The 12575-nt window shown below is 41.8% G+C and overlaps 1 protein-coding gene across 2 annotated transcripts in view; it reads right to left on the reverse strand.

Moving 5' to 3' along the window:
* The window catches only part of ATAD2B (ATPase family AAA domain containing 2B), a 148942-nt gene extending 140882 nt beyond the window's left edge, over positions 1-8060 (reverse strand). For both annotated transcript variants that reach the window (XM_024118530.3, XM_024118529.3), the window contains exon 1: positions 7552-8060. In XM_024118530.3, the coding sequence (XP_023974298.2) occupies positions 7552-7767 (216 nt within the window). In that variant the 5' untranslated portion in view covers positions 7768-8060. The remainder of the gene's footprint in view (positions 1-7551) is intronic.
* Between the last annotated feature and the right edge of the window lie 4515 nt (positions 8061-12575).

Genomic DNA, 12575 nt, shown 5'->3' on the forward strand with positions numbered 1-12575 from the left:
GGGAGGAAAATAAATAAAATAAGTAAATATTTTTTTTAAAAAGTCAAAATTCTAGTTGAATCTTTAAAGGAAGTCCATAATCTTAACTGGAAATATATACCAAAATCTTTGACTGTTTAAGTCAACTTTGAAAAATAACAAAGAGGAAGAACTTGCCTTTTAGGATATTAAGACATGCCTCAAAACCACAGTCACAGAAACAGTATGATACTGCCGTAAGAATAAATAAACCAACAAAAAAGAATACAGAGATCAAAGCAGAATATATATGGGAACTTGGTATATTATAAAGTGGCGCTACAAAGGATAGGCTGTCTAGTAGAATGAATAAAATAAATCAAAGACCTAAACAGGAAAAGTAAAACTGTATGTGTGTACAGCATCACAACATAAAAAGTATCCCTTACTATGGGACAAAAAAGGTTAAAAACCACTGATCTATAATACTCCTGGAAAACACGACAAAAATAGCAACTCCAGTAGAAAACAAAAATATTAACAAGTATTTTAAAGATGAAGAAATTTTTTTTAAAATTACTATAGACAGGGACTTCCCTGGTGGCCCGGTGGTTAAGAATCCTCCTTCCAATGCATGGGACTCGGGTTCGAGCCCTGATCAGGGAACTAGATCCCACATGCATGCTGCAACTAAGAGTTCGCATGCCACAACTAAGGAGCCCGGCCGCAACTAGGGAGCACACATGCAGCAACTAAGGAGCCTGCCGGCCGCAACTAAGACCTAACACAACCAAAATAAAATAAATTTTTTTAAAAAATTAATAGGACATAAAAAGTTGCCCATTCTCATTGATAATCAAAGAAAAGCAATTAAAAAGCTAGATATTGACAAATACTGGCAGGGATGTAGGGATACAGGAACTCCTATACACTACTCCAAAAATGGAGACCAGAACAACAAATCTAGAGATAATATTTAAGTACACGTATACTCTATTCCACTTCTGGGTATTGAATTGCAGTATGTAACATACAAGGAGTGCACTGCACAATTCCAGGGGGAGCCAGTAACACAGACTATAGTGTGAATGGTGCCTCCTTGACTTTTGCAACATGGCAGCCCTATAACAATGAACCAAAGACAAAATGTTTGTCCACATGGCACTTAACACTTTAACATAGTAGCTGGTTGATAAATATTTATTGATGGAATGAAAGAACAAAGGAATAAGCAAGTCTCACTACCAAAAGTTAAACTCAATGACTTCCAAGTTCCTACCTGGCAAGATTAGATAACATTTCATTCTAAGGGTATCTGAAGCACCACTGTTTCAGAGATCCCAATTTGGGTCCTAGAATACAGATAGAAACTAATAACGCTAAACATGTTTAATCAATAGTATGTATCATCATATATAAATATACTATATAATGTCTTTTCAACAGGTTTAAAGTATGAAACATGTTTTACAAATGGAAAACACTTATCTACCCCAGAGATAAATAGATTCCTAGAGCATAAAATAAATGTACACACTGATAACTAAGTATCACCAAGTAGAGGGAAAGATGGCAGCACAAGTACACTGGAGATCACAAGGCCTCAGACTTAGTCTTTTTATAGGGATTTTTTTCCCAAGCCGTCTTTAAAATACTGGGAAGCAAAAATATTGCCAAAGAGTGGTCTCTAAGTGATATGCCTGCTCCTCTCCCTACACGTACCCCCTGAAATCAGGCAGCAAGCAATTACTGAAAAATCACTGACTTATATTTCATATCCCTATAGGCTACTGTTCATACTTCCAGTCTCAATACTAGACACCACAACTCCAGATATTCTAGTAAAAATCTGTCTATACACAGTGCGTACAGCATTTTCTGACTGTACAATGGCATCCTTCTTCACTTTTTCAGATATTTTTGAAAACTGAATGAACAGCGTCAAAGAGTAGTGATAAATACAGATGAGACAATAAGATAAACACATGGAAAAGACAGAACTAGATTTAAATATTACCCTACTACTTATGCCTATTTGGCCTTCTACAGGCCACTTAACCTCTTCAGCAATTCAATTTCCTCAGCTGTAAAATGGGGATACCATCACCTGCCTCATGGGGTTGTTGCAGGGATTAAATGAGACAGCATTAAACACCTGGTATGAGATGCTAAATAAACCTTAGTTTACTCCTCTCCTCCTTATTAGGCTACCACCAAATGGGCCAAATTGTTGGGCAAGTTGCAACATGTAAATATAGCAAAAGTGAAGGCCGCCAATATGAAAATAATTTCAAATGAGGCTACTTTCCATTCATTAACTCAAAAACTATTTATTGGGAATCCCTGGTGGTCCAGTGGTTAGGACTTGGCACTTGCACTACAGTGGCCCAGCTTCAATCCCTGGTCGGGGAGCTAAGATCCCGCAAGCCGAGTGGCACAGGCGTTGGGGGGGACTATTTATTGAGCACTATGTCTGGAAGGCACTGTTGCAGAAACTTAGGATATAGCTGTGAACATGACAATCCCTATCCTTAAAGTACATCAAAGAATTCCACTCAAAACAGTGAGTAAAGGATTAGAACTCTTATCGCACTGCATATCCATGTCATCTGGCCCCTATCTTGAACTGATTTATCCTGTTAATAACTTCTCATGTGTATACCGTGCGCATACTTAGAGCTCTGAAGGTAGGGGCTATGGTTTATTTACCCTCTATTCTCAGAGTCCAATCAACACAATTTTCACATACTAGATCGGCTCCTTAATATGCTATTCATTCATTCATTTAACAAGTATCAATATTTATTAAGCATCTTCTATATGCCAGATGATGCACTAGGCCCTGGAAATGCAGCAGTCGGGAAGAAAATAAGATATAGTTCCTGGTCCCAGGGAGCTTACAGCCTACTCTAATAGAATAGTCTAGGAGAGAAAGACTTTAACCAAAGGTATATATTCTACCTCCAGATAAAACTACAATAACAATCTAAAAATGAAAAAAAAATCTTACACCAAAATACTCACAGTTCAAAAACATCTGAAGTTCAGAATCTTACAGCATATACTCAAAGTATCTAAAAGCTAATAAAAATCACAGCCTGTTAATTTTAACAGATAACTTTTCTATTGTTTGATATAAGCCACACACAATACTTACCTCTCTAAAAACTGTCTAGCTCATATTTAAATAAAGTTAACACATTTTACATATGTTTTTTCCCCCAAACTCTGTACTTCCATAGAACTTTTTATCCAAAATTCCATATGCTTTTTACTCAACTCATTTTCCACAAAATCCTCCCCCAGCACAGAGACATAACAGAAATATAAAATATTCCTAGTACAAGATCAAAAACCCAAATATCAAGAAATCAAACTTCATTATGTATGTCCAAAAAGAAATACCAAATACATAATTCAAAATAATGCGGCACTTTTATGAAGTGGAACCTTAAAGAGACAGGATCACTCCCCATTCAGGTGCAGACACTGGTTGGGCTCCTTAGTTCTCGTAACAAGTGTTAATCCTACCACCTGTACACCTAGCTTTCAGAGGTTACAGGTTTATCTATAATTAGGTATTTAGAAGACATGCAATCAAGGATGTATCCAAGGATGGTTAAAAAGATTACTTGCCAGGGAAAATGATTTAAGGAATTAATATGCATTCACTTCTACAAGTGTAAATTTCATCCTTGACCTAAAAAACTGCAAGTTTGTATATTTGGACTACAGAAATGGCCAAAAACTGAATTTTTTTTTTCACATTTCCCTCTTTTTTTTGGACATTTTAATTTTTTTATTTTATCTTTTTTTTAACATCTTTATTGGAGTATAATTGCTTTACAATGTTGTGTTAGTTTCTGCTGTATAACAAAGTGAATCAGCTATGAATTTTTTAAAGTTGCATTTTCAGTTGGATACCAGAGATAATCCTATGAACTCTATAGCTGCTTTGGTTCAAAACTGTGACGGGGAAATTGTTTTACGACATTACTCAATATCACCCATATGGTGCTCCATATGATTTTTTTTTTAAAGGTAAGATTATTTTCTTTTTTTAAATAAATTTATTTTATTTTTGGCTGCGTTGGGTCTTCGTTGCTGCACGCAGGCTTTCTCTAGTGGGGCGAGCGGAGGCTACTCTTCGTTGCAGTGCGCAGGCTTCTCACTGCGGTGGCTTCTCTTCTGGAGCACGGGCTCTAGGCACACGGGCTTCAGTAGTTGTGGCTCACGGGCTTAGATGCTCCGCGGCATGTGGGATTTTCCTGGACCAGGGCTCGAACCCGTGTCCCCTGCATTGGCAGGCAGATTCTTAACCACTGTGCCACCAGGGAAGCCCCATATATGAATCTGATATAAGGAAAAACTTCCTCTACTCTGAGGAACCTGTATTTTTCCCTACTCATCTGAGAGTTATATACACGGTTACATTTCCCTCTCAGACTTCTTTTCCATGTTTAACCCTCAATTTCCACCACTCTGCTTCTGTTACTTTGGCAAACGAATGAATGTTGGAAAAGAATAAGTACAGAATGATAAAAGAGCATATTAAAGAGGGATTGAGAAGTTATTTTCTAAAAATAAAATCAAAAATCAAACAAATTTACCTATAAAGTTACTGAAAATATGTATTTTGATTCTCTCAACTAAGATGTGGATTCAAAAAGCTCAAAAAACACAAAAAGCTAGTGACAAGCCAAAAGTACCAACAAACAGGCCTAAAAGAGGTAGAAAAAGAGTTGAAATATTTTCAAAGACTGCTTTCCAGTTCTGTGACTACAGTATTAGTTTGCTGAGAGTGACTCTTAGGTGAAGCAAATAAATGCTAATTACTGATGTTTAGATTAACCTAAAAGAGGTGAAGTTTTATACATGTTAAACAAACAAAAAAGCCAAGTATCAATATATAGCAGTAATTATTATACAACTAACTGCACAGCACAAGTCAACTTGACATTAAAGAAGTATAGGCTCAAAAAAATCATTCCAATAACCTACAGAATGTATCACGTGTGTATTTCCCCACCCTACACACACTTGGGGAAAAAGCAGAGCTATGACAGATCATGGTCCTAAGGCTTTTTAGAGCAAATAAAATGTCTCTACACACAGTGGATGAAATAGTCTAAAAAGAGTCAGGGCGGGGGCGGGGTGGGGTGGTGGAAATCAGCATCAACTGTAAAGTGAAGAATATCACACATAAATAGAAAAAGGGGAACCTCTTCAATTTATACCGTATCAAGAGGAATACATTTCTTCCTACAAAAATAAGTCTCCTAAAGCAACGGCATGAGCAACCCCATTTTCCACCAAATAAGTCTTTACAGATGACAGCAAATGTCTAAGACACCACAGACACAGAAGGTGCCTTTAGGTATACCAGAAAGGGTGAACCAGGAGTGCTAAATTCTTGTAACATAAAACAAACTTGAAAGGAAGAGCTTACCAAACTCAAATCAACCCATTTCAGAAATATACAACAAGGAAATATACAGCCGGCTTCATAAATATACATACACTTAAATTCAGAATTATAACTTTTCTTCTTCTAAAGGACCAATCACAACATAGGATTAGTAAATCTCTTAAATTTCTCGGAGAAAGCAATTAGATCATTCCATCATCTACTAGGGTCAAAATACCAACCTTCTTAAAACTGAAAAACAAATGTTTCAAAGTAAAATCTCCACTGGCCTGTTGTTCATGGTCTTTTAATACATTTTAAAAAGATCTTTGAAACAAAGTTTCATTGGTATCCTTCTAGAAAGAGCTCTAATATCTTTCATTCTTCTAGCAATTGAAAAGCTACCGCATGTTCATTTCTACATTAGATTATTGATTCCTTGCCTTTTAACATCTCCATAACAGCTGCTTGACAAATTACCTCACCTTATTCCTCAGGGGGTAAGGACAACATAATATCCATGAATTCAAAAATGGGACCACAAAATGATCAGTGACAGATGAGCTAATTGATTCACATAAACGAGACACTGCTCTAATAGGCTAGGCATTCATAGCATTATACAATTAAATGCTTACACTCTAAATATTTTATTTGTCCTTAAGGATACAGGACAAACCTTTCTTAAATTACTTTTATTTTAAAATTTATGTTAGCTTCAGAAAGTCAGTAAGCTTGTACATGTTTGCAATAATTTCTACAGAAAGTCTAGTTTTCAGAATATTCTGAATAGTTTGCACAACTTTCAGATTTAGCTTTCTTATTTCAACCTAAGAGAGCTATAAGCTCCAAAATAAGTCTACTCATGAAACAATTTTTAAAATATTTTCCAGATTTTTAGCAAAATAAAGGCCAATTGTATTTTCAAAGATACAACATATTTCAGATAAGTACAGTAAAATATGTCTATTGTATTTGCCTTGGTTCATTCTGATTAGTGTCAGAACAGTATGAGATGCAGAGAAAAAAATACACGCAAACATAATCTTGTAGACCCCTATAGAAAATGAAATATTGCTTTCCTCCCCTAAGAATAACAAAATGGTGTGGATTTAAAGGAGTATGTTAAATGAACAAGTTCCAGTCAAATTACTCTTACAAAATTAGCCTCTCTCTAGACAGAAGCAACACTCTCTTTTCTGAATTCATAACCAATCTCATAACACAACCTTATCAATTCCTTTAAAGTGATAAAACATACGTGCTAGCTTAGAGCCTTACCCTGTAATAAATTTCAAGATCTACCACTTTAAAAAAAAAAAAACTAAATCATCACCGGTCTTCTTCAAATGTCACTTTCGCAGTAGTGGGACGATGGTGTTAATTCACCTTTTATAAACTATTCCCAAAGCAAAAATGGAGACATCCAAGACACCAAACAATACGGAGATGATAGTGACTACTATCAATAATATTCGACACATTTCTTTCGACGTGCCGCTTTTGTGACCTGAAGGCTCTACTAGAAAGCTCTACCGAGTCCCTACTAGAACCCTGGTTAGCTGGCTGGCTGATTCTCCAGCTAAACATTACATTTGATCGCTCCTGCCTGGAGAGGCGATAGTGTTGATTTTGTTTTTAAAGTTGGTGTCAGAGCAGCTCCAAACTTTTTTCACCATCCCTGCCTGGCTGCCAACTGGAGCTCTCCGTTCACTTCCTCACAAACTTGAACCACCCCCAAACAGTTTGAGAGTAAGCTGGAGTTAGACACCGGCAGAAGCTCACACACTTACAGGAAGGGTTTGACACCGCATAAAACTTTCACTTCTCTCCAACCCTTCCACCCGGGAGCTCTGGCCCTTCGCTCTTGCTCCCCTAGAATTCCCCTCTCAGGCAGGACAAGGACACGGGAAGCAGGCTGTTCTAATGTCCCCGAAAAGACACCCCCCCCCCCTCCACAGCCCTCTCCCCTGGACTCAAGTCCTGTTCTTTACACAAAAGAGCGGGGCCAGCAAAGCTGTCGTGGCCCTACCTAGCCGGCTGCCATCCTCCAACGCACCCGCAGACCCGGTCTCCGGCCGCCCGAGCGGTCTCCACTGGAGGCTTGTTGCCCCAACCCGGCCAGACAAAGCCCCGGCGGCCGGGCCGACTCGCAAGCCTCCGGACTCGGACTGCCGCGCTCTTACCCGGGCCTCATCCAGAGCGACGCCGGCGCTGCCGCTTCCCCCGGCCTTGGCGGCGGGGCAGCTGGCAGCGCGGGTCTTGGAGGAGCGGGTCCGAGAGGAGATGAAATGGCTGCTGCCTCCGGTCGCCCCAGGCTCTACTCCGGCCCCAGGCCCAGGCCCGGGCCCAGGCGACTTAGATCCGAGAAGGCGCAGAGAGCTCTTCCGGGTGTTCACCATGGTCCAGCCAGGAGGACGGGGTCCACGCCGCGCCCGCGGCGCCCGACGCGCCGGGGAGAGCCGAGGAAGGCCGGCCCGCCGGCCGGGCAGTCAGGGCTAGTGGAGCCGGGCCGGGAAAGACAAGACGACCCGGACTCTGCGCAGCGCAGACGAGGACAGGCGAGGGTAGGGCAGAGGAAGGGAAGTCGGCGTGCGAAGGCAGGTAGCGGGAGACGGGAGCGATGCTCCAGGCCGAGAGCTCAGACCCTCCGCCGGCTTCAGCCTACTCAGCGGGAGCCGAGCGGAGCCGCCATTTCTGCCCCTTTCTCTCCCGTTCTCGCTCTCGAGCTCCGTGCGTCAGGGCTCCAGCGCCGAAGGGCCGACGAGACCTCTTCCGACTTGGCCGCTGCGGGGCGCTGTAAGGCCGGCCAGCCCTTCCCTTGCCGGCTCTCCCTCCTCTTCCCCCGCCCCTCCAGTAGGCCCCGCCCAACGGCGCACTGTCAGCGCTCGGCGGCCACGGAAGGGACGCTCTGGGCTGTTTCAGCTCTATGGTTTCCAGGTCTGGCTGCCGCCTAGGAAGTGGGGGATGGGAAAAACCAGAATGCGCGCGGGACTAGCTAGCGCGCTGTACTCGGTCGTAGAGTCTTCTTAGCCGGCCAGGCCCGACTACCCCCGCACCCCCAGCATCATCCCAGGTTGCCCCGATGGAGCGAGGAACGACCCGAAAAGGCGGGGGATGTAGGGGGACCGGTGAAGACGAGGGCGCGGTGACCTGAGTTGGAATCCCAGGGATACCCAAGGCAAGACACTGAAGTTGAGTTGTACTTTTCACAGCTGTAAAAACGTGAATGATAACTGAGATAAAATATATCTGTGCCGTATGTGGCACACGATAAGCTTAAGAAAGAGCAAACGCTAGAACCCTGCCTCTTTAAACAAAGCAAGGCACTGCCGATTTCTATAACCTTAGCCAGACCTAAGGCGTAGTCACGAAGAGTGAATTCTTCGAACTAAAAGCCTCCTTTTAGCACTGCTGCCCCGCCCGCGCAAGAATTAAGAATACAAAAAGCTGAATACAAAGATATAAAATGTGTGATTTAACTTTCAAAGAAAAAGATTAAGGGACGCAATTAATATGAAAAGCTATGCTGTAAGTAGAATTATGTTCATTTCCAAAAATTGCCTCGCTAAGAAAAGTTGAAGACTCAAGAAAAGTCCTGTAAAAATCAACAAGCTGCATCAAAATTAGAAATTCCAGCCATCCAAGCTCCCAGTTGGTCAACAAAACTGCGTAATGCAATGGGAATAGAAATAGTTTTTCTGTTGGGGAATCAGAATAGATTACAGGAAAGCAGACAAGTCCCTCTTACACTAATTTGCATACCACACCCTTCCCAGAACACTTCACCCACAATTTAAAACCGGCCTCTGGGTGTGGAGACCTCATAATGAAGACCCGAGTTTTCCTGTGTCAATTACCTATGAGATCATTGAACAGGATAAACAATTTCATTTCCTGCAGAAAGAGGCTGGCTTTAAGTAGTATTTGAAGTGTCCTGAAGAAGTGTATGGTATGCAAATTAGCACACAAAGGACTTGTGTGCTTTCTTCCTTTGTTTCTGTGTTTGTATTTGTAGTCCTAAATTGAGAAAGCCAGATTGTTATTCAGTTTATGATAACCTATACCATTTACTAACACCAAATGTTTATTCTAACCCCAATTGCTGTTAGATACTCTGTCAGGCCAGGAAATGGAGATTTTTTGAAAACAACATAGTTCTGGCCCTCAAAGAGGTCACAGACAAGGAAGGCATGGAGACAGACAAGGAAGGAATGGAGACAGGCAAGGAACCAGTAAGCTGCAGAACAATGTGATTAGAAAAAATAAGGCAGGGCTTCCCTGGTAGCGCAGTGGTTGGGAGTCCGCCTGCCGATGCAGGAGACACGGGTTCGTGCCCCGGTCCGGGAAGATCCCACATGACGCGAAGAGGCTGGGCCCCTGAGCCATGGCCCCTGAGCCTGCGCGTCCGGAGCCTGTATAAGGCAGAGGGACTTCCCTGGCCTCCAGTGGCTAAGACTCCCAGCCCCCAACGCAGGGGGCACAGGTTCAATCCCTGGTTGGGGAACTACTAATATTCCCACATGCTGTGCTAGCCAAACAAAAGAAACAAATAAAGAGAGAGAAGGGCTTCCCTGGTGGCGCAATGGTTGAGAGTCCGCCTGCTCATGCAGGGGACGCGGGTTCGTGCCCTGGTCTGGGAGGATCCCACATGCCGCGGAGCGGCTGGGCCCGTGAGCCATGGCCACTGAGCCTGCGCGTCCGGAGCCTATGCTCCGCGGCGGGAGAGGCCACAACAGTGAGAGGCCCGCGTACCGCAAAAAAAAAAAAAAAAAAAAAAAAAAGAAAAAAAAAAAGAAAGAGAGAGAAGGAGGAAGGAAGGAAGGAAAGAATGAGGCAGAGACCTCTAATTCAAGCAGGGAGCTTCTGAGAGGTGATGACTCCTGAGATGCATCTTGAACCACAAAATGAAGAAAGGAAACATGGACAAAAGAAAGGAAAGCTTGAAAAAGATATGAAAGAGTTGCTTGTTTTACACAGTATGACCTGAAGAAAATAACTGAAAAAATCAATTAAAATCGTTTTTAAACTTTACTTAAAACTATATGAGGGCTTCCCTGGTGGCGCAGTGGTTAAGAATCCACCTACAATGCAGGGGACATGGGTTCGAGCCCTGGTCCAGGAAGAACCCACATGCCACAGAGCAACTAAGCCCACGAGCCACAACTACTGAAGCCCGTGCACCTAGAGCTCTTGGTCCACAACAAGAGAAGCAACCCCAGTGAGAAGCCCGCGCGCTGCAACGAAGAGTAGCCCCTGCTCACCGCAACTAGAGAAAGCCCGCGCACAGCAACAAAGGCCCAATGCAGCCAAAGATAAATAAAATAAATAAATTTTTTAAAAAAACTGTATGAGCTGGCAAGATACTAAGGAATACTTAGACCAAAAACTAAGTCACAGCAGGAACCCAGAAAAGCAAGCAAAGCTCTAAAGACAGCTTTCACTTTCAGTACATTTGCTCAACTCCAGTGAATTTGATCTATTTCCTCTGCCTACAGGAGATAGGAAAGACAGAAGACAAAGTCCAGAACCTGCTCAAGTTACAGAGTCTAAGGTAATAACCCTGCAAAATCCTGGTACAAAAAGGATACACCTAAGTATAAGGGTGAATTAGAAATCAGCCAACTGGGACTTCCCTTGGTGGCACAGTGGTAAAGAATCCGCCTGCCATTGCAGGGGACATGGGTTCGAGCCCTAATCCAGGAAGACCCCACATGCTGCGGAGCAACTAAGCCCGTGTGCCACAACTACTGAGCCTGCGCTCTGGAGCCCATGCACAACTATTGAGCCCGTGTGCCACAACTACTGAAGCCCATGCGTCTAGAGCCCGTGCTCCGTGACAAGAGAAGCCACCACGATAAGAAGCCCATGCACTGCCACAAAGAATAGCCCCTGCTCGCTGCAACTAGAGAAAGTCCACGCGCAGCAACGGAGACCCAATGTAGCCAAAAATAAATATAAATTTATAAAAAAAAAAAAAAAGAAATCAACCAACCAACCTTCCCATCACTAATCTCCAGGAAGCTGCAAGGAGAACTGCCTTTCCCAACCTTTACACTAAGAATGAGGGGGGAAAAAAATATCCCTTAAGAATTAAAAACAACAAACGGATCCTCAGATTTACAGCCTAAAGTCACCAAATCTGATAGGTATGAAAAACCTCAGGCCGATAATTTAAATAGGCTTAAGTCAAAAGTGATCCTAAGCACAGAGCAAAGGCAAATGTAAATTATCTCCAAAAGAATGCACCTTCAACAGGATATGCAAAAACTCATGAATATGACTCAGTTAAAAAAAACATCAAAAATAGCCAACACATACACACACAAAAAGCCAGCCAGCACAAAAGAATAGACAACAGAATGAGACCCACAATTTTATATTCAAATATGTAATATACGTCAAAGATTAGAAAATATTAATAATAAGCCAAAAATGACAGTAAATCTTAAAAGAATGAGATAGAACTTATAAAAATAAAAAGATTAGAGTTAGAGGTGAAGCATGACCTAAACAAGAAAAAAAACAATAACTTAGACCTCATCAAATTTAAGACTTTTGCTCTGTGAATGACCCTGTAAAGATGATAAAAACCACACAACAGACTGGAAGAAAATGTTTACAAACCACGTATCTCACAAAGGACTCACTTAAATATAAAAGGAACTCTCAAAGTTCAGCATTAAAAAAACAATCCATTAGAAAATGAGGAAAAGATCAGAAGTTATTTCACGTAAGAGGCTATATAGATGGAAAATAAGCATATTGAAAGTTTTCAGGGGACTTCACTGGTGGCACAGTGGTTAAGACTCCACACTCCCAATGCAGGGGGCCTGGGTTCAACCCCTGGTCAGGGAACTAGATCCCATGTGCATGCCACAACTAAGAGTTTGCATGCCACAACTAAGGAGCCCGCGTGCCACAACTAAGACCCAGCACAACCAAATTAAATAAATAAATAAATAAAATATTTGAAAAAAAGAAAGATTTCAACATCATTAACCAATAGTGAAATGCAAATTGAGACCATGTTGAGATATCATTACACACCTGTTAGAAAAACTAAAAAAAATAATAACAATACCAAATGCTGGTGAAGAGGCAAAGAAACTGGATCATTCATTCATTGCTGGTGAGAATGCAAAATGGTACAGCAAATCCCAATCTGAAAAGCGGTTTGATGGCTTCTTAAAAATTTAGGGCTGCCCTG

The sequence above is a fragment of the Physeter macrocephalus genome, chromosome 12 (genome assembly GCF_002837175.3).
Source record: "Physeter macrocephalus isolate SW-GA chromosome 12, ASM283717v5, whole genome shotgun sequence".
Taxonomy (NCBI): Eukaryota; Metazoa; Chordata; class Mammalia; order Artiodactyla; family Physeteridae; genus Physeter; species Physeter macrocephalus.